The 26,824-nt window shown below is 40.2% G+C and overlaps 1 protein-coding gene across 2 annotated transcripts; it reads left to right on the top strand.

Annotated features, from left to right (window-relative positions):
• Window positions 1–26,824, top strand: PTGFR (prostaglandin F receptor). 2 transcript variants are annotated; one of them, XM_083621046.1, is made up of 3 exons: window positions 1–498; window positions 7,649–8,489; window positions 23,949–26,824. In XM_083621046.1, exons 2-3 carry the CDS (start codon window positions 7,701–7,703, stop codon window positions 24,252–24,254), a joined length of 1,095 nt encoding a protein of 364 aa, XP_083477172.1. In that variant the 5' UTR covers window positions 1–498; window positions 7,649–7,700; the 3' UTR covers window positions 24,255–26,824. The 2 variants fall into 2 exon arrangements, with proteins under 2 accessions (XP_083477172.1, XP_083477173.1); XM_083621047.1 differs by lacking the exon at window positions 1–498 and adding an exon at window positions 539–695.

Raw genomic sequence — 26,824 nt, 5'->3', positions numbered from 1 at the left:
TCTGAGGATATTTGGGGTTAAAGCGCTTCCAAGGGAAGCACATCTGCGCCGTTCCGCGGAGATCGAAGCTCATCTCGTTAAATCTTTGGAAAGCGCGGGGAGTGGGTCTGTTTATTGTCACTTGTGTGGTGGAAAAACTGTCTCTCTCGTCTCCCTGGCCCGCTCCTTCCCTCCAGGTGTATGTTGCTTGGCCTCTGGCAGCGCCTGCCTGACTGGAAAAGAGACAGCGGAGAGAACTCTCCCCCGCCTCACAGGAGAGTTGGAGGGCTCGTCGAGGGCGCGCGGGAGCGAGCCGACAACAAGCGTGACGCTCGCGCCCGCCGAAAGGGGCGGGAATGTGGGCGAGCCTAGGGGTCAAGGCAGCCGGAGCTGCCGCCTCAGTCCGCCCGCTTCGCGGGATGAGCGGGAAGCAGCTGGCGAAGCAGCCTGGGGGCTGCGGCGGCTGCCATGAACGGACCAGGCGAGACACGGCGGACGGGAGCGGAGGAAGGAGCTGAGGTAAACAGCCTTCCCGCGCCCGGCAAACTTCGGTTTCAAGGGCGGCAGCAGCCGAGTGGTCCGGGCGGGAAGAAGCCCACCGTCGGGAAGGAGTTCTACCCGTGTTACTCGGAAGTCTCCCGTGTTCCTTGGGGGGGCTTGTTCCCGAGTCAGTGTGTTAAGGGGAGGCTTCCCGCCCCGGTCTTTGAGGGCTGCAGGTGAGCACACGGCTTGGCTCCTCTTGCTCATAGGTGGCGGGACCCAGCCTGGCTTGACCGCAGCCCGGGTAGCTCCCTCGGTTAGAGGCGGGCGCTGAGAATGCCGAGGTGGCCAGTTCCATCCTGGTGTGGGGCAGCTGCGTGTTCCTGCATTGCAGGGGGGTTGGGCTGGATGATCCTCGGGGACCCTTCCAACGCGACGGTTCTATGACGCTCAACTTTGCACGAGCGCGCGTGTGAATTTAAAAACTCCCGGATGAATGGAGGTGGCCACCGGATTGCAGCCTCTTATTTGAGACTAAGCTCCAGTGGTGCTGAGGGTTAGCTCAGTGGCAGAGCGAACGCGCCCTGGGACAGCTGCGGACAGGATCCCTGCATTGCAGAGGGCTGGGCTGGATGACCCTCGGGGTCCTTTCCAGCTCTGCCATTCTGTGATCTGCTTTGCATGCATGGAGAGCTTGTCAGTCAGTGCAGGCAACACTAGATGGATCAATGGTCCTGCTCGGTAAAGGCTCCTGTAGGGCTGCTTTGTGAGAGATGCAGAACACTGTCTCTGCACATTAGTGTTTGTCACTTCTTCTGTTTCTCGTCCCCATTTCCCACCCACAAACCCAGTTAATTTCTCTCTGCCCCCTCCAGCTTCCTTTCCCCATAACTTATTGCCATCTGTTCTTCAATAATGTCCTACGTTTCTCAACATCATGACCTTTCCATGGTTAATCGCTTTCTCATCAGCCCTATTCCTTCCCCACTGTTCATCTCACTTCTCCATTACTTACCCTTTCCCCCAAGTTCTCCATAACTTTTGTATAGTTACACCTTTCTTAGCACGACACAACCAAAGGATTGCCGCAATACGATTCAGCTAGTGGTTTCCGAATTCCTTAATCATTTTCCCCATCTCCTCAGAATTATGCCCCCCTTTCCTTCTTTCCCCTTTCTTCTTATCCTCCCTTTCCCCTCTCCATACTAAATGATTCCTATTGATCCTTCACTCCCTCATCAGTAACTGCCCATCGCTTTAGCCTCCAGTTACACCTATTATCTTGTGGTATGTATTAGTTTTTGAAATATTCTGAGTCCTGTAAATTGAATTGGTACTGGAGCATGTCATCCATCCATCCGCATCAGATTTCTTTCTTGAGGCTGCAATCCTGAGCCCCCTTACCTGGGAGTAAGCTCCATTGATTACATTGGGATTTGCTTATGAGAAAACTTTCACATGATTGCTCTTTTCTGGCCACATCAGTTTGGCTGAGATTAGTGCATACCTTCTAGGTAACCTGTCTGGTTGGTGGAATAGCAGCTTAGAATATTGCTAAGAATATTGCTAGCATATGTTATGTGCAGTGATTTTTTTTCTGGGGACATTCAAGGGTATGCAGTACCGGCACATTTCCCCACCCCCCGCAAATGTTAAAAGTGTGGCACTCAATGTAACAACTTCATGGTGAGTACTGGCACTTTCCTTTTTCTTTTTTCTTTAAAACACTGGTTATGTGCAATTCAGTGGTGCTTTGTCCAGAAATAAGAATGTCTGTTGAATGGCATACCTTGGAGCTTCTTAAAATAATGGGTGTCTTGCAACCTGATTGTGTATGTGTACGGCAAATGACACAAAACAAAGGGTGTCTTTGAAAATGATGATAGGAGAAGCTTTTGAAGCTCCTACATAGTCAGATCAAATGAGAAACAACCTACATTTCAAGAAAGGTAACCTATGTAACTCATCTACAGACTTCACAAGTGATATGTTTTATACAGAAGCAATCCCTGCATAATGACTATTTTTATGTTGCTGCTTTACTTGCCTTTAATTGTTTAAGGTTGCATGCTTGCATACTTCAACTTATGCTCCCCCATAAGTTGAAATGCTAGAAACAAAACATTTTTTCCTCTCCTTATCAGTCAACTGTGGGCTGTAAGTTCTCTGTGCTAGGAAGCGCACCACTGCATTCAGGACAGTGCCTGATATGTTCCTGGAGAGAAATAAATGCTTAGTACTAAGTGTATTTGTATCAGAACTCTCCCACTACTGAATTGGCAAACTTGCACCTGAATTATATAATTTCCATTGACGTTGCACTCCTAATCAAAGCATGTTGAGGCTTGCATATTATAGTGATTATCTCCTGGAAGTCCTACTCTTAAACTGACCTAATCAAAGCGGAATCATGTATATTGTAATCATTATGGCCCAGAAGGGGAGCTAATTAGTCAGAATCTACTCAGCTGATTGATATTATTATTTAAATATAGATAGTATCAGCTCTTCACCAGCAGTTTATAGCTTAAAATTCAGAAAGTTGAATAATATTGCTGTATTTTGCAAGGAATTATCAGGGAGTGCATTGAATATGTAGGCTGCGAAATGAGGAAGGAGTGATTGTGCAAATGGCCAGTCAACTCATCAATGAGTTTCTCCTGGGTCACTTACCCTTGTTTGGAGAAATGCACGACAATGCTCATCTAGCATTAGCATGGGGTTTCTGTGTTTTCATTGTGTATTTTTTTTAAAAATTACAGTAAATACTAAAATTGATATATGTGTATATCTTACCGCTGATTTCATTTTTTTAAAAAATCAATCAGTCAAGTATATTCCATATAGTACAGTTACCTCAAGGGGAATTTGAGAAGCAAGTTTTGTAAATAAATAAGTAAATAAATTTGGCATCATTCTCTACGTTTTTCTACAACTGTAAAGCATGGTGTTTTCTCTTTATCCTATATTTATATATGCTTTTGAAAATGTACATTTTGCAGTACCTACTCAGACCCCTAAATAGGCTCTAGGAGATAAATTTGGTCTACTGTGCTTTTACCTCAGTTTCCCAGAAGTTTTATTGATGAATGAGGAGCAGGGTGTTGTGGTGGATGGCTTCTTTTTTAAGCAAATTCTTTTCCTGTGGGAATGGTTGCTGTGATAGTGTTCTAATCCCCTTCATCTCCCAAGGCAGTGTATAATGTTATAGGTATTGGGTGCCAGAGTTTGTGGGTGCAAGGCACCCATGCCCCCTAGATTTAGTAAATGTTAGAATTTAACAAGAGAAGGTGCCAGATGTTTGATTTAGCAGTGCTAAAAGACAGGCTAAATGAGTTTGCTTTTCTGATCAGGAGATAACTTGGCAGTAGAGCCATCATGTAAAACAGAAGGAAGATAATGGGTGATTAACAAAGCAGTTATTCTCTGCCAAAGAGGGGTGGAAACCTTTCTTCAGCTTTGTGTTAGTGAGCAGAGAAAAGAGAGGTTTTAGGATTTCAGTTTGCTTGATGTAGGTTGGGGAGAAATCCTTTCAGTCTGATAGCTGCAACAAGGAGGAGGAAGGAGGGCAAAGAGCACCATGTGGACTGACAAGGACAGGCTTTAACAAAGAGAGAGAGAGCATGGCTCATTTCCCTGTTCTTGGACCCAAGCCTGCTGTGCTTATGGGGGAAGCAAGAGACCCTCCTGGAATGTGAATGCTCTGCACTCCCTCCTTCTAAACTCAGGTTGTATATATGTGTAAATAAACCATATATCATAAAGACACCACAGTCTCCACTGTGCCCCATAGTCCAAAAGGAAACACAGACCCTGGATAAAGTGTGCCTGCAACCCCTGGAATCTCACACCACTCGTGGAGATTGGGGTGATGTGTAACAATATCGTATGATACCTCTTGCATGGTCATTTGGTGAATGGAGGCTCTAAGAGCATCCTATGAAGGGACTGTGTAAATACAACTGTATGTATGTTATGTAGTCTACTGGAAAGGTAATGCACATGCATAAACGCAAATCATATATATTCTCTCATTTGTTCACACCCTCATGTGTAGGATGTCACTAAGCGCTGCATAAACCATGTTAAGTGTCTCCAGAGGTTGTGTTAACCTTTAAGGTGCCCCAAGGCTCATTGAATGTTTTGCTGCAAAAGACAAACAAACTTATTGTAGCATAAGCTTTCATGGACTTAAGCCCACATCGTGCATCTGATGAAGTGGGCTTAGGTCCACAACAACTTATGCCATAATAAATATGTTAGTCTTTAAGGTGCCACAAGACTCATTGATTGATCTGTGTGGTGGGAGAGACAGCATGGCACATTTTGTTCAGTTGCATCCACAGGAAACCGGATGAATAGAATACCTCTACTCAATTGATGTGTCATATATGTTTTTGCCATGGGTAAGCAGGTTACCGTAATTAATTGTTATGAGTTTTGAACAATGTGAATTATTCTGAAAGATTCAATAAAAAATGTGTTCAGTATTGCAAAACTTTTACTCAGCCCAATAGGGTCGCCATTATGGTTTAGTTTCAGCTCCTAGATTAGCTGAATTATTTAGACCTGCGACTTTACTGCATGTATTAAACAATCCCCTTATGCCTCAGCAGATGTATGATAGTATTTCAATGTATTGTTTAAGGTAAGATTAAGTCCTAGTTTTATACCCTGAGAGATCATACATATAAATATAAACAAGAAATACATGATTGGGAGCCAATCAATCAAAGCAGAACATGCTCACATACGCTGATTCTTCAAGGAACCCTTGGCTATTCAAGATGTGTACTACAAATGCAGTAGAATGCATTGATTTGGTCACTCCAATATATCAGCACACCATTATTTATATGAAAATTGTTTTTTATTCTATTTCCCCTGTCTCTATGTTCTCAATATATGTAGGTGTTTGAGCAGCATGAGCAGCCCAAAGTTTCCCAAATACTGATTTCTGCCAACTAATAATAGATATTTTTTAAAAAAATAAGTCTCATCCAGCTAATATCCATGAAGACACAGTCTTGTTGAACACACATTAACTGTTGATCCCATTTAGTCATAATATAAGCTGGGTTCAACCATCACTATGAATAATTCCAGTATAGTTTTGAGGCTCATGGTCATTTTTTGCAAGATGAAAAGTGTGGTGAAATTCTTCTAATTATATAGAAGAATTGTATCCCACCTTTAAAGTATTTCAGATTGTTTTCAATTTACATTTTCAAACCCTTATGATTTACTTAACATGACATAAGCTTGCAAACATGGTTATGCAGGGATGGATCCAGACTTGCCCTTTGAGTGCAAGGGCTTCTTCTGTTCATTGAAAAGGATGCTCAAGCTCCTGGTGGATGCAGGAGAGGTTTATGTCAATTTTGGCAACTTTCCACCTGCAGCTCTGCTCATCATTTCCCACCCTGCCCCCAAACTTTTGGAACAGATTTTGGGAATTGCAGGGGATGCGAAGAGGAGGAGGAACTGGAACACGACCTCCCTGATTCCTCCAACAGGTAGTGTCTTGTGGGTTGGGGATTCAACCCAAGGTCTAAGTATGATAATATCGCCAAGCACTTCACTGACTAGTAGTAAGTCCAAGGATAATGCTACAGAGTTTAGTTTTGCCTGGATGAAAGAGAACATTGTAGACTTAGGTTATCTTTGTATTACTTATTTTATTTACAAAGGTGAACAGGTCATAGTAAAAGTAAATAAAATCATTCAGCTACTGATTTTGCATCAGAATCCCAAAGGCAGCAGTGTTTTGCCCACTTCCCCGCTTCCCTCAAAAACTACTGCTAGTTCAGCTAAGCTCACAGTTATAAACCTCATATATCTTCCTTTGCATTCAGAGTCATACAGCAAAGACTCCTATTGGCCTCCCTGCCACTTTCCAAATTTGGGAGGATTCCCAAGACTGGAAACAAATTCCAGCTACGAAACTTCTCATTTGTGCCTGACTGATGTGTGACCAATCTTGTGAGACAAAGCCATCAGGCAGATGTATTCACAACGAGACAGTTAAACATAATATGTTTTCGATTTTGACTTCTATTACATGATTGCTCATTTAAATAGTGTTTTGTGAGTTGTTTTTTTTTTAAATGGCACAGATTAGGTTCAGGATAGTTTTTTCCTTTTTCTTTTTAAAGCAAGCTAAAGGTTTACTTGTATAATCAGACTCTCTGCATTAGTGAAATGTGAATATTGGGGGAAATGAAATTTACATTAGATAGCATGCAAGTGGGACCTGCAACAAAATGTTGCAGCAGGGTAGACTGCTGCTGTCCAGGATTCTAGCCACTCCACTCTATTCCACCTGCCTCTGGTTTTTTGTTTTTTCTTCCAAAAGTAAGCATTTCATGGTCACTGTCCACACTTGGTTATCAGTGAATTGGTTTTAGGAAGTTCCACCTATAGATTTTTACCTTAGAGAGGATGAAGATGACAACGATGATGATTATCAAACTTTGAGTACCGGTACTTCTTTATTGTGTATGTGGATAGGGCCCTTTTGGCCACACAAGCAACATCAACCACAGCTTGAATATCAATTTCAGCTAAATTCTTTAGTTGAAAGATGAGAGCTTTCAGATATATTGCTGTATACTTTTTGGGGAAAAAGAAATGCCCTTTAGTAGTAAATTCTGTTCCTACTTAAGTATTTCTCAACTTTGGTTTCAAGATTTCAAATGTGACACATGCTTTGTTTACATGTGTCTCAGTTGCTGCCTCCACCCTTGCTCAGTCCTGTCTTTTTTTCACTGTTTCGTTGGCACTAGGGCCTATCTATGCATGATCACCTAAAGGTATATAATACTCCATATGTGTGACTCATGTAATTCCAAATTATGCACAGGCTCCACTGCAAATGTCCAAGTGAACGTGTAGAGGACAGGGCTAGTGAATACAATTTGACTTTCCTTTTTTGTGCATCCCCCACCCCCCGACTGTCTGAACAGTGGGATTTACTTCAAGGTAAGTATGCATGGGCTTGCAGCCATAATTAGTTAGTTAGCTGCTCTGAAATACTGTGCCACATCACACCTCAAAAGAGTTGTGCAGATGCAATGACTATTACATAAATGTTGGAGTTTCTGCGGTGTATGTCAGCTGAGTTGAGCAATATATTGCCATTTCCTACATTTTAAATAGTTTTTTTTTTTTTAAATTTAATGTCTTACAGATGCCTGGTGTTTTCCTGATATGTTTTGAATGCTGAGCTTGCCTTTCTAACAATGAACAGTTCAAAACCATCAGCGTTGCTTGGAACTGGTGTATTCTCCAATACTACCTGTCCCACGGAAAAGAAGATCTCTGTGTTTTTTTCCGTCATCTTCATGACAGTGGGGATTTTATCCAACAGCCTTGCAATAGCAATTCTCATGAAGGCGTACCAGAGGTTCAGACAGAAATCAAAAGCATCTTTTTTGCTTTTTGCTAGTGGCTTGGTTATCACAGACCTGTTGGGCCACCTCATCAACGGAACCATTGCAGTATTTGTATATGCCTCTGACAAAGACTGGATTCGATTTAACCAGTCAAATGTTCTCTGCAGCGTTTTTGGCATCTGTATGGTGTTCTTTGGACTATGTCCCCTTTTTCTGGGCAGTGTGATGGCTGTTGAACGCTGCATTGGAGTCACCAAGCCGATATTTCATTCAACAAAAATGACTTCTAAACATGTAAAGATTATGTTGACTATGGTATGTCTCTTTGCCATTTTCATAGCTTTACTGCCTATACTTCAGCTAAGACCTTATCAAATCCAGGCATCAAGGACCTGGTGTTTCTATAAAACTGAGCACATTGAAGACTGGGAAGACAGATTTTACCTCTTACTTTTTTCATGCTTGGGTTTACTGGCCCTTGGTATTTCATTTTTGTGCAATGCTGTCACAGGGATTACACTTCTAAGAGTCAAATTTAAAAGTCAACATAGACAAGGCAGATCTCACCATTTTGAAATGATCATTCAGCTCTTGGCTATAATGTGTGTCTCTTGCATTTGCTGGAGTCCATTCCTGGTAAGAGGTTAATTATTTTGCCAGTTTTTTAAATGCATGTTTAATGTATGGTGTTTCTCATTTTTAGCCACACGTTTTATGAAAATGCATAATGGACAACAGAAATGGATGCTCCTGATATTAGAACTCACATTATTGTTTTCAGTAGCATAGTCCTAGTGGAACGCAGGTCTTTGTATTTGTAAATACCATACAGTTTTCACTATGAACCCGATCTAGCCCAAATTAACCATTTTTAGATCCCATTGTATGTGGTGTAAAAGTTCTTCTTTGACTAGATTGCATTTGCTATATATGTCTTCGAGATCAGTTTGTGCAATGGCTTAGGACAGGCATAAGCAAACTCTGGCCCTCCAGATGTTTTGGAACTACAATTCCCATCATCCCTAACTAACAGGACCAGTGGTCAGGGATGATGGGAATTGTAGTCTCAAAACATCTGGAGGGCCGGAGTTTGCCTATGCCTGCCTTAGGATCTTTGATAATGTCCTTTTCCACTTATGGTAGGGTTGCCATATTTCAAAAAGTGAAAATCAGGATACAAAAGTTGTTGATCTATTTTGGCAAAATTGCAAGAAATTGATGATTTTGAGCTATTTTAAAGGAAAAGTATCAAAAACGACATTGCCGACATGGATTGCCATATGTACAGATTTCCAGATTTCCCCATACATTTTTGCTGGTTTATGCCTGGACACTTCTTCCGACTGCAGTATTCCGGGTATGTCTGCGAAATTCCAGACATATGGCAACCCTAACTTACGGTGTCTATGGTGAGTAAACATGTATAATGGGGTTCAGGGGAATGGAATGGGATTGCACACATTGTCTCTGGCCAAAGCTACTCATGCTCATTTGAATAGTGGGAGAAGCCATCATCATGCAGCTGTACTTGTGTTAGGCTTCCCTTCACCTTGTTTTTTCAGTTGTATTACAAGAGGCTGTACTACGAACTTCAAATGAATATAGGTCGGGTGTGGGTTCTGCTGCCACAGTCTCATCCCACTGCAGTGTGTTCTCTCAAAGCAGGCAATGTCTCAAAAGGGTGTTGTCAGCGCTGCCCAAGGTCCCAGCTCACACAAGACCAACGCTGCTCCTTGCCCAAGTTTAAAAGTCTTTATTGAAGTTCAGTCTCATCTCTAGACGCGCAGCGCGCAACGCTACATCTGTCCGTCAGACCGTAGAACTCCCATCTGAATCTCCTCCCCCCTGACACCAGCTTACGATTCTAGCCTTACTCCACCTCTTCCTCTGTTCCTTCTTTCTCTGGGTCCTTCTGCTAGTCGGAGTCTCAGCCCTCCGAGATTCTTCTGACGCTGATTCTCCCGACTCCTCCCCCCCCCTCTTTCGGGCTTTAGGACCTGGCTCCCAATCCGGGTTTTCTGCTGTCCCGCGCTCCTCCACATTTGAACTTGGCGCGCGCGCGCAGCCTCCCACTTTCCTTCTGACCGTTACCCTTGTGTCACTGCTCCCCCTTTCGGGGAGGCTAGCTGGACCTGGCCTTCCCTCCGTCTCCCCACTCCCCGATGGAGGAGAAGCTGGTCCTGACTCACGTGACTCTTCCCCCCCACTGTGCTCTGGTGGGGGAACTGGCCCTACTGCTCCGCTACTCCCTTGGGACTCCCCTCTGGTTCCTTGTTTATGGATCGTCCCCTCTGGGATTCGCCTCGCCCTTACCATAGGCGCCCCCTCCTGGGAATCTTCAGATTCGCTGGAGAAGCTCATGGAATCTCTTGGTCCACTGTCATATTCCCCTACGCTCCCCTCTGATTCCTCTCCTCCGCTCTCTATTTGCTCTCTCCCCTGCTCTTCTGCTCCTGAGCCTCTGACAGGTGTTAAAGACTAAATGTCAAACAGCTGCACAAGTCTGTGGATTGCATGTCTGCTTTATTTATTACCGCTGAGGTTTTTGGCAGAAGGAAAACATAGGTACAACAGAAACAGTCAGTGCACATTAAATTCAACAACTTAGTTATAGGACTGCATCATTGGGTAGACTAGCATCAGATCAGCAATATTTTTTTCAGATGAAAATACTGTATTTAAAGGGATCCAAGAAACAAAAGCAGCTGTGGAATGCATGAAAACATAAAGACTGATATTGTAGCAATGCAGTAAGTTAAAGTGTGAATAGTTTGGTAATACATATCACTATTACTAAAGCAGAATGGTATGAGAATGCATAATGGGACTGATTACAATGTTTACCGGTATTTATAGAGTGCCTTCATGTACTTTTTCTTTGTATACATGTGAGTGATAGACAGATATAGGTTGCATTATACTCTTTTTTTATATGTGTGAAATTTGCAAAATAATTCCAATACTTTAGTGCTTCCTGGTTGTTGCAGAAATTAAGTTTTTACTAATTCATATCACATTTAGCTGTGCTTTACAGTGCTGGAGTGTCAGCAAGAGCAAGACAAATCTAACTTACAAATCTAACTTACAAATATTCATGTTGTGTACCTGACTTGGGAATGATATAAGCAGGATCGACACGGATGCAAAAATTAAACTGATATGAAAAGGCCCCCTCTTATTATAGTTTAAAGCAGAAACATTTCATTAATTACAGTGTACATTCAACAAGAGATCAAAAATGAAGCTAAGGCTGGGAACAAAACAATGAATGTGATGTAATAGAAGCCTGTTTTTCATTTAGCTATGCGTATTACTCCTGGAATGCTATGGTCTGAGTTAATATGCACTAGTCACCTCTTCTTTGTCTCTTTTTTTCTTGAGCTGATTCCAATTTTTCTGAACTGATTCTAAAAAAAGACAGTAGATACTCTTAAGGATTAGATTTTTACCATTATATGAGACTTTTTTTTTTTTAAAGTGCAATTTAGCATAATAGGATGGAGTCTGTTCAAGCAACTTCTTACACATTGGCTTTGAGTAAGGCTTCTGTGCCTCCTTTTATACGCAAAATGACAATAGCTAATATATCACACAGGTTATACGAAAATAAAGCAGCTAGCCTAATTTAATGGACTTGTTCCTTTTTTTAAAAAAAAGTTTTATTCGATTTTATAAAGAGAGATACAAAGATTACAGTGGTACCTCAGGTTACATACGCTTCAGGTTACATACGCTTCAGGTTACAGACTCCGCTAACCCAGAAATATTACCTCGGGTTAAGAACTTTGCTTCAGGATGAGAACAGAAATCGTGCTCTGGCGGTGCGGCAGCAGCAGGAGGCCCCATTAGCTAAAGTGGTGCTTCAGGTTAAGAACAGTTTCAGGTTAAGTATGGACCTCCGTAACGAATTAAGTACTTAACCCGAGGTACCACTGTACAAATATTTAGGGTAAGAATTAATAATTACATTATATTTACTGTGTCAAACTGTTTTAGACAGACTTAAGTGGGATGCTATAGATTGAGGAATCTGGAAAAACACCTTGCTTTAAAAAGACAAGCTGGAGATTAAAATTTATGACACTGTTAAATTGAAATACAATGGGCCCAAGAGGGAATCTGGAACCTCTACAGAATGGATGTGTCCAATACTCTGACTGTCTGCTGTACATAATTGGCATTCAGCTTTAAAAGCTTCTATTAAATTTAACTGGACTTCCAAGTAAATGAGCTGAAATGAAACCTGTTGTATACAGTTCAGTATCGTTTATCTTTCCCTTCTACTCACCCCAAAAGTGAAGGCAACTGGCAACTGCATTCTTCCTTTCCCAAAAGAAATTACCATAATATTTTAGTTCCCTGTGTGTCACAACCGAAGAGGCAAGGCTCAAAAAGTTTAAATGAACTGGGCTATGTTTGTTCATATATTAAACTGAAAATAGAAGTAGGCAGAGAAACCAAGATGTGGGGTCTAACTAATAACAAAACCTTGCCTAGGCCAAGGGTAGTTCTTCCTCTATTGCCTCTCCCCTTTCAGGTGAGGTCCCTCAACTCCAAGCATGGATTACAGGTTTACACAAATGTGCTCCATAACCATGGCAGCAGGTCCCACAGCTCTGAATGTGGTTCTTGAGACTACAGCCTTCCTCTGTAATGGTGCCTAAGAGTGCTCACCAAACCTTAACTAGATCATAATTTCCTGCATCTACCTGCCAGTGTGGCCAATTAACTTATTTAATGACTCCCCCCGCTCGCCACTAAGTACACCCACCACATCAGTACAGAGTAGATAAAAAGAAGCCCACCAGCTCAGCCAATCAGCTGATGAGCAAAGAAAATCCTGCTTGGTTCCACAAAAGGTGACCAGCAAAAGCAAGCACTGTCTGTTGGGTGGCAGGGTGAGCGGTCTGCTGAACTGGAGGGCAGGGGTTAAATAGCCCTCACATCAATCCCCAGCATTGCTGCAGTGTTGATCTGTATGCTGAAGCTGCTTGCCAGTCCCCTTCATTTCCTGAGTGGCTGCAAAAGCTTCTCAGTGCCACAACTGCTTAGGGTCACGACAGGCATGGGATTCTTCCAACCCAAGTACGAAATCACCCTAACCATTTGATTCTCCAGGGTCAAAGAGAACCAAGAGAGCTATGAACCAAATTTCAGTGACCTATGGTGCTAGAAGTTGTGGAATTGTGAACAGCTTAAGCAGTTGCAGTTTTTCTTTTGGAAGCTGTTCACATATTACGTTCTGCAGATAGTCCTTTCCGTATATATTTTAAATTAGAAGAACGGGCAGATCTGCCTTGCTATGAAATTGGGCTGGTTATTTTTCAAGGCCTGTCCTCATGTATTCACAATTAACAAATTATGTTTACTGTGCATGGAGTCATGGTGATGATGACTCTTCAGTCTGCAAGGCTTATTGTGTAAACTGGTTCTTAATTTCAGTTCAATTTATTGTGATGGTGATGGACTTTAGTAATGCATGTACCTAAGCAGCTTTCTATTTGATGCTAGAATGCTTAACATTTGGGCTATGGTGGCAGCTGTTGTCTTTACTTACTTATGGCTACAAACTGCAGCTACAAACTACAAATCACTTCAACTGGCTTCATCCTATTGATTTCAAAGGGGATTAAACCTATTAAGGACAAATTCACATTTTAAGCAGTTTGAAATCCATAGTCTGTATCCTCCATGGATGGCTATGACAGGCTTATTTTGAGCACATGAAAATGATAATCTAGATTTATGCCCATAATTATTTTCACAGAAGTGAGTGGTAATACTTGTGAATGCAGACTCACACACACCTGCATAAAACTACAGAGGATTGTGATCCTATTTGTATTTTTCTTTTGAAAGTTATTATCTTGAATTGTGAGTCACATTTGCTTTATTTCAAACAACTCAAAAGGCACCACACCATTTCCCATTGCTGAATTACTTTAGCTTTAGTTGGAGAGTAATGAGGTGTGTGTAGACAATGAAAATAAAAACACTGTCAAAAGTTATTGAGAATTCAGCATTACTGTACCGAAGGAGACTAGACCATATCAGAAATAGGAACTTTTGTGCTGGATGATAACACACCATAACTTCAAATAATCTTCTGTCAGGAAAATAGAATTGGTGAGAGGCAAATAATTCAGTGTTTAGGAAGCAAGAACAAAGGAGCCCAAGAGGAAAGAATGTCCTCTAAGTCTTTTTACAATTCCAACCATGCACTATTGTTAGTTTTCGCTACGGGTCTAACTGCATGCAGGAATATTTTGGTGATATGCAAATTGCTTGAGTAACAAGGTTCGTTTAGGTTCTTTGCTACTTCTAAGTATGCAGTTGCTTTGCAAGTTGCTCCACCTAGGGTGGGATTTGCTGACTTCTCTTGATGGGTTCATGAGCAAAGTAGCCGATACAGTTATTGAGTCTAGGTGCAGGGAGATCTGCAGAAATAACCATTATTCAGTTTTCCTGTATTGCACTTTTTTAACATGTATGTGGAGCTCATTGGAAATAAGCATCAGCACAGTTGGTGGGATGTAGTGTGTATGGAAAGGGGAGTAGTGAAATTAGTAGTGCTTGATCCACTCTCATTAAAAAACAGTCCATGCACCTGCTGTCTTAAGTGGATTGGTTTGGGGCCATATTTTTCAGAAGTTATAGGATTATCCCTGGATTGGGGAAGTTGAATTTACAGCTTGATAGGAGTTGTTTGAGCAATGTGTGTGTGTGTGTGTGCCACATGGACGATACTACTTAAAAGGGAAACACAAACACACAGTAAACCCAGGTGTAGACAAACCCTTAGAAGCTTCACATAGGAACACAGGACGCTAGCACTAGCTCAGTGCTGTTAACATTGACAGACAGCAGTTCTTCAGGCTTCACAGAGTTTACCAAGCTTAGATAGAAATAGGGTTACTTAAGAGCTATCTATAAAAAGGAATTGTACCATTAACCAAACCACTTAAAAGGAATAGGAACCTCTTTGGCAACCCTGAGTCTGTTGATACACAAAAGGTACTTGTATTAAATGATACATTTTTTACCCCCTTGGAACCTGGTTTGTTCTACTTATTTTCTCTCACCTTCCTTATATAGGTACCTTTTCTTGACAACATGACACACATGGATTGAACTCATGAACATAGCCTTTTTCCTACCCTGGGAGAATGGGTGCTGTAAGGCTAAGCAGGATTGCAATCTTGCCTTTAGCACACATTGGTTGGTGGTTTTGTACAATGAAGGTTATTGAATCAAACTAACGTCTATAACAAATAATGTAATCTCCAATGATAAGAAATAGAACCTGGTGAAGCTTGCACATTACAATATTAGACAAGTCAGAAAGATCTGGGTTCTATATTTGTTTTTGCTTTTCTGTTAATGTTGACATGCTAATGTGACAATAATGCTAATGCTGATAAAACTTTTTTTTTGAAAGGGGAATCAAGATTTCAAGCTGAAAGTCTCAATTTGCTTACTTTTGGGGTCTTCTGCCGCTGGCCAGCTTATTGGGGTGCATAGCAGAATTGAAAATGTACCTAGCAGTAGTGTTCTGCTGATTAGAAGGAGCACAGCAGTGATGTTTTCAATACTTTCTCCTTAACTACAAGGGTGTTAGACATTCATTATGATTTTCAAATTAAAAGCAAAGTTCAATGAACTCCAAACAGAAGTCTTCCGGCTAAGCTATTTTAAAAAAATGCTTAGTGTACCATCATGTTGTCTGGCAACTTCAAATCCGCGCGTCTAGGTTTTAAAACAAAACAGAAATGAATTTCCAAACAATGTTATATGAGCTAATTGTCAAATGTTGTTACTCTTATTTAATATTTCGGTATTCTTTCTTTTGACTGTGAAGTCATTGGGAATGACATTCGTTTTTAATATGCTATCTGTGTAGGATAAGAGTAAAATGGGGTTTCAGTTGAAGGATTCATTTAAAGTAGAGATCCTAAGCAAGTCTTATTTGGATGTTTTGTTGAAATCAGAAGGTCTCCCCAGTAAATGTGTGTTAGGTATATTTTATGTTGATTCATTTCCAGTTATGGGATTGTTTTATTTGTCCATGTAAACCACCCTCCAATCACTGCTGGCCATCAGTTGAAGGAAATGTAGTGACATACCCACTCAAAGAGGTCCATTAATTGGGATTTGTGCATGTGTTTGGTGGCTTAGTGCTTGGAACTGGATTTCATATCTTGCCATGTTGTAATTCTGAAAGGTTCTCTTCCAGATTTCATATGTGAGCTGATTTATTTTCTTGTGTTATTTTGAAATGTCACATGCAGAATTCCATAATGTTTATAATAGTACTGTTTTGTTATCTAAACAGCCCTGTTCCTATTTTATTTCTCTTTCCCACTGATCTCTTAAAAGCAGTTTTATTTCACAATATGGTTCCATCTGACTCATTTTTTGGGGGAACTAATGCCTCCATTTGTAGGAAGACTGGAGAGCTCGTTGACTAATACTTTAGTGTTTTGGTGTTTTTTCATGGGAGATATTCCAATAACAAAGTTAAGAGAATGAAAATGCCCCAAAGTCACAAGTAATGGAGATTTCTATTTCTTTTGAATTCTGTGTAGAAAATATAATCAGAAGAAGAAGAAGAAACCTTCTCATTACAAGTCTTTTCTTACTTTGTTATTTTGAAGTGTCCCAAGAGCTCTTGTGCATCAGCAGTTATTTAGTTGGGATTGCAGAGAGAGAAAGAGAGAGAGACAGAATAATATGGTGGTGGAATGGAAAAGAATGCATTTGAGGAAAGATCTTATTCAACTATTCAACATTGCTCTTTTGTCAGAGGACCTATTTTTAAAAAGGGAAAAACCCATTAATTTGAGATGAGAAAACCCCAAAAGTAATTACTACTATCATTTCTACTATGTGGTTTAGATTAATATTTCTAACAAAATCCTAATTATGTGCTACCTATTAGGAAGTGAACTTTATTTCTGACCAAAGGAGGGAATCTTTTATGTCAAAACTCTGCAGGGTCTGACACTTTCTACTTGTGGTTTTCAAAGATTACTATCACTCATGTTCTCTTATTACTTTTTCACGCCTTGTTTCTTCCCAACTTTTTAGAAAAAGAGAAATGGTCCCATTTGTTGTTATTAATAATTCCTAGTCTCATTGGAAAGTGAAGATAAATTGTACTTGGAATACATTTCCTAACAGAAGGAGAATTTCTTTACAATTCTCAATAATGGATAATTTGGCATTAGTTATGGAACATTATTTTATTTTTTGTATGGTCCTGGCTTGTCAATATCTGATGGCTTTGGACTAGTAATAATTGTAAATCAGGTGACTTATTAGTTCACCCCTCCTTCTCTTCTTAAACTACAAATGACTGTGGATAGGTAGACAGCTCCAACAGTTGTGGACTAATGACCTTTGTAGTCCTATTTATATGCAATTTCCTTCCAAAATTTTGTTTTTTGGGTAGAATAAAATTCTGCAATGAAGAATACTTGGGAATTCATGGGCTAAATTGAAATTTATGGACCTAACTTAGTTCATTCTTTTCAATAGATCTGCTGTGAGTAGAATTTAGTTGGACATCACCCAATATATCCCACTGAAACCTATGAGATTTAAATGTGCTTAACTTTAGCTGGTATCCTAAGGGTGTGGTTCAAATCCCTCTGTGCTGGATTTGGAGGTGTCCCTCTGCCCAGCCTTGCTGGGCCCTGCCTGCAAAGTGAAGTTGGCATTATTCTACTGATGCAAAACACCACACCCACCTACATTATGTTCACTGAACATGTGGGTGGGCAGAAATGCTGCTGCTGGGATGCCTGATGGTGCCAGTCAGTGGAAAGACCTAACACAACACATTCTGGGTGTGGGGAGTGGCTGAGCTGGGCTGGGATTCATTGGATCCTGAGCTCAACCCCACTGCCATAATTTTTGTTCTGCTAGTTTGTTGCTCTGCTAAGTAGGATTGCACTCTAAATAAGTGTTACCTGATGGGCATAGATATTCCACTAGTGCCAAAGAATTGATCCCCTGGCTCATGGGATTTCTCAGTCTCTGAAATGAAGGTTAAGATATTGTCTGAGTAGGTTTAATTTTTCCCCCTAGACCAAACTTTCTTTCATCAGCTTATGTAATCTGAAAGAATGTAAATTGGATATTTGATACTATTTCTCCTCAGAGAGTAGAAATGTTAAATTAAGCTATTTTTAATGAAACAATTAAAATGCTAACTATATTCCCACCAGTAATTTTAGATAGCCAATGGAGCAAAATAGTTGATTTTACTGCGAGTGCCTGCATGAGGAATAAATAAAATTGCACTTCCCAGTTATAAATTTACCAGCATGCTACAGCTGGCCTATATGCAACTGAAAGTTTACCAGTAGAAATATATTATTACTATAATTTCTTGCCATTGCAGGTTAGCTCTACCTGCACTAGGAAGTAAAAAGTGAATGGAAGAAACATGAGTAACATGCTGTTTATGAGTTGTGTTGTATTTGTTGCCCTAAGGCATGCCTCTGGTGGGAAGACACATGACTTATTCCCATCTATGAATATTTGGAGCATCTATATTTGGGATAGTGGGAAACGAGAAGTCCAGTTTCAGAAAATGTTGTAGCCTTAGTTCTGGGCATTGCAAATTAGCTATTTGCTGAAAGGGTTGTAAGGACTCTTATCTCTTTTAGCTTTTCCTTCCAGGTTGAGCGCTTCCAGATTATTTTGTTCATTCGTTCATGTGCTCACCAAAATGACTTTAAATTATGAAGACTAGGGTAGTGGGATTTTGCTTTACTGTTCCAGTTGTGCTTTCTTGTAATTAATCTTCCTGGTTAATTGAAGGCTTCCAGGCTTTGCTATAGTGTTCTCTGAAGGGAAGAGGGAAGGGGCTGTGTGTATGCAGGCACAAGGTTGCTCGTATTTTGGATGATACTACTTAGTATCAAATAGTGTAGAAAAACACTGAGGCTACTTAGTGTTTTTCTGTACAATTTGTGTCTATTCTTGAGCCAATAAGCTACACTGTAATAAGCTACTGGACCCAGGAGTAAAGAAGTAAGACACAAGGGATGGGTTTGAAATACAGTGGTACCTCGTGTTACGTACTTAATCTGTTCTGGAGGTCTGTTCGTAACCTGAAACCGCTCATAACATGAGGCACGCTTTCACTAATGGCGCCTCCCGCTGCTGCCGTACCGCCGGAGTGCGACTTGCGCTCGCATCCCGGGGCAAAGTTCGCAACAAGGGGCATCTACTTCTGAGTTAGTGGAGCTCATAACCCGAAGCATTTGTAAGGGGGACAGTACGTAACATGAGGTACCACTGTATGGTGTAGGAGTTAGTGTCCAATTAGAACTTGGGAGACTAGGGTTCAAATATGCACTCAGCCATGAAACTCACTGCCTCTCAGACTAATCTGAGAGTTTTATCCCTACAGAGTTGTTGTGGGAATTAAATGGGATTTGGGAGAAACATGTACTGTATTCCACCTTGAGCTCCTTGGAAAAAAAGGCTTGATATAAATATAGCCATACCTTGGTTCTCGAACAGAATGCATTCTGGGAGTCTGCTCGACTCTCGGAACTGTTTGAAAACCAAAGTGCAGTTTCCGATGGGTTGCAGGAGCGTTCTGCAGCCAATCAGAAGCTGCGGAAGTCGCATTGGATGTTCGGCTTCTGGAAATTGTTCGGAAACCAGAACACTCACTTCCAGGTTTCGATCATTCGGGAGCCAAGGCATTTGAGATCCAAGGTACGACTGTACAAAGAATAGGTAGGGCTACATTTTATTTAAACTACACCTGCAGCAGAAATGAGAGGTCCGGCGGGTGACAACATGAGATTGGGCCTTTTCTGCAGTGGCTCCCCATCTGTGGTATGCTCTTCCCAGGGAGGTTTGGTTGGTGTCTTCATTATATATCTTCAGGTGCCAGGCGAAAATGTTTCTGTATAACCAGGTCTTGTCTGATTAACATTCAATGTCATTTTAAATGTGTTTGTGAAAGGGTGTGAGAGCTATTGGTTTGTTTTTTGTCTTTTGTTACGTATTTATGTTCTCATTTTGTATTTTTATGTTGTGATCTTCAAATGAAGGGCAGTATACAGATTTAATAAATAAACAAAGAGAAGATTGGAAACCTAACTTAATTGGTGAGCCAAGCTTTGCCCTTCCAAGAGGTATGATATAGCATAGACCCAAAGCCTTATGGTGAGTAGGGAGGCCTTCCTGTCCCACGCCCTCCTGGATCCCACAACTCTGGGCAGGTGTGCCAGATTAGTCTCAATAACTTTCCATATCCAGGCTAAGGGCCTTAAAACCCAGAGCAACTTGTGTCTGAAAATGCCCTTCACTTTCAAAGGTGCATAAGGGTGCTCACATGCCACACCTCACCACAGCCTTTCCTGCATCTGCCTGCCAACCATGCGACCAACTTAACCATGAAACCAACTTAATGAAATCAACCTATTGGGTTGGGGCAACTGGCTAAAATATTTTAACATGTTTTAAGTGGTTTTAATTTTGGTTCCTCTGTTTTGTTTTTGTTGGGTTGGGGTTGGTTAAATGTTTAGTTGGGGTTGGCGGTTATTTTAATTTGGGTATAACTGTAAACTTCTCCTCCTCCTCTATTAATTTATTGGTTTATTTATAATCTGTGTAAAATATTCTGGGTTTTTTAATGTTTGATGTTTTAACATGTTTTTATATATGCTGTAAGCCATATATAAGACAGATAGGTGCGATATAAATTTATTATTATTGTTAATCAACCTAAACACCAACCCCCTCTGAACCCAATACAGACTAGGTGAAAAAACCTGCTTACCTGTGGAGGGATGCAAAACACTCCTACTCAGCTACAAAGTGACTGGCTATCTTCAGTGCTATTTTTCTAGAAAAAGAGGTGCTGGAACTCACCATGAACACCTCCTTTGTTCTCTTAGAATGGCAATGGCGCCCACCTGAGAGGTTCTGGCTGAAAATAAAGCACTGGTTATCCTATATTAGAAAAGAGGATGGATTGGGTAAGACAAATGTCCCAAGAGGCAATTTAGGGGCCTGGTCAAAGCTTATAAAGCCAATGACCCCCCTCCCCAAGATGATAGCCTCTCCATCAACAAAAATGCTCCCAGACACAGAGTTTCACAGCTGGCAGGAGTGGACTTAGATAATAACATACTATCTGTATGGCTGTGGCAGAAAACATGAGCTGATCCATAAGAACATGCATATGGATTCATTGCACAGAGAAAAATCATGGTTTGGATGTGATGCCTATTCAAAGCTACTCTCAAGTATAGGGCAACACATTCAGGGGTGTTTTATGCACTGACTTCTGAACTTTCATGACTAAACAGGATGTGGCCATAGACGTGTGCATACTCTAAGGAATGATTTGTAGTTTGCCTTGCAGTCTTTTTGGAAATCTCAACTTTGCACTCTCACAAATCTGGCAGTCAGCTCAGAGCCATCACGTCAAACTGATTCACTGCGCTAGCATCTTGATGAAACTTGCACACAGATTTGCCAGCTATTTTCCCTTGGTCTCAATCAGTCCTTATTGCCTAAGACTAAACATAAATATTTTTCTCAGATGCAATGCTTCAATGATTTAAACAGTTATACCCTAATGAAATTATAACTCTTAACTCTAAAGGCCCTGCTATTTCGTTGCATTTAGTAGAAGTAATGGGATTTCAAAGCCAATAGCCTGTGTTTATCTGTTTGTCTTTTTTCAAACTGATTTTGATCTGATGTGATCAAAGCTGGTGTGTGGCTAATCTAACTGTTCTGCATGGACTGTAGCTGAAGTTAGTCATGATGAGCTGCTTTTAAAACTAATGGAATAAGCTAATCATGATTAATGGGATTCTAGATGGATTGGGCTATTTTAAGTGCCCAGAAAGGTTATCCAAAGCAGGCTTTCAATTTTCAAATAGTTATATGGATTTTAATTTGAATCCCATCTCCTTATTCTTTTGAAATCCACCTGGATAGATCTCTACATCACTTCATTGTGTTCCAAGGATTTGAGTTACTCAGCCATGAACTATAAATGTGTTCTGACTCATTATCTTTTTGTGCCACTGCAGGCATTGGTTATGGGAAAATATATTGCTGATGGGGGACTTTGCAAACATAGCCTTGTTTTCCTTTCTCTCTAAGCACCTTCTTGAACATTCTTACATTGGTAGGAGAGAATATTAAATGGCTTCACCACATGAGAAGAGTTGATTTAAGAGAGTTTTGCATTTGTCAATGGCTAGAAAAAAAATCATCGCTTGTGTAATTTACTTTGGGAATTACTTTCTAATGCTATGAATTTATTGATTGTAGTAATAGTACATCAACCCATTTTCTGTTCCCACTTAAATGCATTGGTCCTCAGCAACTAATTTATTTTTTTGAAAGATGTGGCATCAACACCTGGCACCATGGCAAGGTCTCCTGGAATTGATAGGTGTCTTGGCACGTCTGTGCTCCGTGACAAACACAGAACACCCAATGTAGGTGTCACTGAGGGGAATTTAATGTGGCCACTTGGCACTACCCACAATTCTTGCCAGATAAGACCATGGCAATGGAGCTCATCATTTGAGAAGAGCCAAACATAATAATAATAATAATAATTTTATTATTTGTACCCTCCCATCTGGCTGGGTTTCCCCAGCCACTCTGGGCAGCTTCCAACAAAGATTAAAAATACATTAAAATGTTACACATTAAAAACTTCCCTGAACAGGGCTGCCTTCAGATATCTTCTAAATGTCAGGTAGTTGTTTATCTCTTTGACATCTGATGGGAGGGCGTTCCACAGGGCGGGCACCACTACCGAGAAGGCCCTCTGCCTGGTTCCCTGTAGCTTTGCTTCTCGCAGTGAGGGAACTGCCAGAAGGCCCTTGGTGCTGGACCTCAGCGTCTGTGCAGAACGATGGGGGTGGAGCCGCTCCCTCAGCTATACTGGGCCGAGGCCGTTTACGGCATATATTAATATGCCTTTCCTAATAATCATAGGATGCAAATTAGTACAAATCTATTTTCTTCAGCACTAATGGAATGGAAACCTAATTCAATTAAAAGAGACTATTATTACTGGTGTAATTTTAATTTAAAATTCTTGGATTTCAGGGCAAAAAGCATGTTGCTTTTTAAGATAACCAGAACATACCTGAACCCATGTCCAAGAGGAGCATTAAACATGATATATTGAATTCCAATTAATTCTAAATGGTTGAACACATAAGATTCCTCACTTTAATGGAAACAGATGAATTTTAAGATTAGTTGAACAAACAAGAAGTTGAGTGGTTCACGGGAAGGTTATAAATCTTTATGCAATAAATAAATCAGCTTCTGCTTCTTTATGTGACATCTCAAATCACAAATCTTCATCTGGAGCCATATTAGGATGTAACAGATTCTCATGTACACAGATGGTTATACATAGAATGGAATGCCTAGCCATTCCTATATTACGCTGGCAATATCTGTTCAGGATATCATTTCAAATGATATCATTTTTGAATTGTATACCAATTTTAACCCTTAGTAAGAGTAATTAGGTTTTGCAAGATTAAGTACTAATTGGTAAAATGAGGTTTGTAGCATGGAATTTTGAGTAAATAAAATGGGAAATGCTCCACTAAGAAAGCATGCAGAAATCAAAGGAGTTAGCAAATTTTAGGTGGGTCAAAGAAGGTACCTAGTAGATGCAGGTTTGGAGAAAAGCAGGTTTGGGGAAACTGGGAAAGCTGTTTATGCTAGCACACAGCTTGGTCATTTCTCTGATGCCAGTACCCAGCCAACCTTCTCCCATTCTGCCTAATTCTCTGGCCTATTTCTGTTTGCATCAAAATTCATTGGTCTGTGATCATTCACTCCTTTAACATCATGCTTTTCCATTCCTCCACTAACTTCCAGGAAGATCTAGTGAGTTTATTTATTTTGTTTCGACCTGTTTGTATTCCACCTAACTCATTAGTTTTCAAATATTCAGCAGTTTTCATTATTCTGAAAGCAAATTATAACAAAGTCTTTAGAATGAAAGATGATTAATATGGCTATATTAGATGATGTGTTCTGATATCTAATAGAATTTATTTCCTTTTGCAGGTGACCATGGCCAATATTGGAATAAATGAAAATCATTCCCAGGAATCCTGTGAAACAATCCTATTCGCTCTCCGAATGGCAACGTGGAATCAAATTTTAGATCCATGGGTATACATTCTCCTGAGAAAAGCTGTTCTTAAAAAACTCTACAAGATTGCCAGGAGATTTTGTGGTGTGCATTTTATTAACTTGCATACATGGGAACTTAGCTCCATTAAAAATTCTTTGAAAGTTGCTGCAGTTTCTGATTCACCAAGCAGTTCCAAGAAAACGAATCAGCAGCTACTCAGTTCAGCAGTGCAATAAAATGAAGCATGTAGAACAATGAAATGAATGGGTAATGGTAGTTAAGCTGCTCAAAAATTGGTACAGTGTGAATGGGCTGGGGTTTTTTCACCTCTTCAAAACAGGAAAGCTGGCCCATTTCTGGAAATGTAACAATATGGAGCTGCTGGTTACCTTCCAAAGACTGCTATTTATGTGACCGGCCCATCAAACCTGGGGCTGAAGACTTGTGACTCTATAACATAACAGAAAAGCATATATGTTCTGTTAAAAACAGAACGTTAAGCATATAAGATGATGCTGGCAGCTTTGGAAATACTTTTGAATGAAAGAATATTGTTCAATGTTCTTAGGAAAAAGAAAAGCAAACAAATGCCTTACTGTTGAAAGTGGCAATGAATTTGTTTGTTAAGTGTAACTTTGAAGATGCACCTTGCCTTGCAAGTATAACTGTTCCACATTTTCTTGAAAATGTAGCACTCAAATCTGAAAAGCATGCATTGTAGAAGGTCAGTTTCTTGGGGAAGGGACTCAAGAACTTGCAAGCTGAACTTCTCACAACTTAAAAAAAGAAGTCCACAGATAAAAGGAGCTAGAAACAAACCTACAAGAGTCAATACACTTATTTAACTGTTACAATCCAAGAAATCTACCCTGCTACGTTAAAGGCTAATAATTCACCAGATATTACAGCACATTTACCTTTCAATTATAACCATGTGATTATGAAAACCACTTGTTAAGTATGGTGAAACTTCAAAAATGCATTTACATATTAAAAAACACACCACTTGTGACATATGTGCCAAATGTTAATTTTGATCATTCAAACTGAGGTCAGAATCAAGTATGTAGCAATATTCAGGTGTGGGTTGCTGTTTCTTAAAAAAAACAAAAAGTGGTTGATACAAATATGAGAATTGCAACACACTTGGGTTGAGCTAAAATAATAATAATTGTAGCACAGAATTATGTAGATTGAATTTAAAAGAAAATAGTGGTGCAGAGGATACTGAGCTTGGCAAATCCTTTGAATAGCCAATGTTTCAGCAAGAGGTTGGAAGAGAAACTAGATAGGATGAAGGGAGTGTGGTTTCCATTCCATAAGCAAAATATTTTACAGAGACTTGGGAAAGCTTTTATTAAGAATGTAGTAACCTGTCTGCTTAATAATCAGCCTTAAATTTCTGAGATCTAGTATCATATTGTTTAAGATACCAGGCCCATGCAGTACTGCATAAATATTTCAAGCCCCATATAACATTCCTAGGATCTCAGGCAACTAACTGCCTAAGATTTTTCCTGCCTTGTATATGCTTTCACAGGTTGGTTTGTTTTTTAATGGAAAAAGAGTAGTGATGGGTAAAGCAGAGATGTTAAATCTTCCCCACCATTTGTCTGCAAGCAAAAGTAATTTGTGAGTAGAATACTCAGAAACATTTGTGGGTATTCTTACAGGGGTCACAAGCCAGGCCTGTCATAGCTTCTCTCTCTTTTTTTGTAAAAGAAAAAGAAAAAGAAAATATGCCTGAAATAGTACCACTTGATGCTACTGCTGCTATTGCTATTACTCCTCCTGCTCTTGAACCTTGCACAGTGCTGTACAGAAATAGCATCCTGCAAAAGGCTTATAGACTACACTAGACAAACGAAACAGAGTTTTGCAGAGCTTAGGGCCAAACAATTTAAGACTTGTAATATCAAATGGAACCCACCCACCATTTATTGTGTCCTTGTCAGGTGACTTCCTGTTTTTGTATCCAAACAGGCAGTGTTTGGATGTGACCAGGAGCTTTAATCACCTTTTATCTCTGAATGCTGGTGGGTTGTATTTGCTCTGGTTAGACACCTGCCTTGGTGACTCCTACAGGTTGTACAGGCATAGTAAAGATGGAGTGACAGGGTTAATAGAAGGTGGAGAAAATAGCATTTTGTAAAAAAACACCCATTGAATTGTCATATGAAGGGGTCATTAGCACTTCTATCACAGGCCCTGGGACACACTAGGCTTTAATTTTTGATAGATTACAATAGGGCCTTAAAACCAAATCAATGCTATCACTCTCTGTGGTGCCACTAAAATAGCTCGGTGAGTCAAATGTAAAATTGCACATTTTATTGTACAGGTCACAATGTCGGCATTTAATAACTTCCTTCAGTTTTTCATCCTTCTGGGCAAGAAGTTTGCTTCAATGACAGCAGACTGATGTTCAACCATACAATTGTGGAAATGCTTGACTAGCAAAAAAAAAAAAGCATTATTTTGTCATGTGAATAAATGTTATGTAGATTTTTTTCTTTGTGGTTAATGGTTTTTAAAAAATGTATGTATATTTGTTTTCTTCTATGTATTGATACAGAATGAATGAATGTAAGATGCAGTGCCTCATTTAAACTTATTGCCATGTGACTAGAGCAATGATTCTTTTGGAGTGGTTCTCAAGTGCTGAGAAAAGTCTGTGCTGTGAAAGTCATAAGTATTAGAAACAGTCTGGGTAGCTTGTACGGTTTACAGATTTAAAGTTGTTCACTATGTGCTTGTAAATAAAGTTTGCTTCTTTTGAAGCTTTGTCCTTGGACAAAAAAAGAAA

This window comes from Podarcis filfolensis (genome assembly GCF_964270895.1).
Source record: "Podarcis filfolensis genome assembly, chromosome: 6".
NCBI lineage: Eukaryota > Metazoa > Chordata > Lepidosauria > Squamata > Lacertidae > Podarcis > Podarcis filfolensis.
Note: the sequence above shows the minus strand (reverse complement) of the source record. Positions and strands in the feature narration are given on the sequence as shown.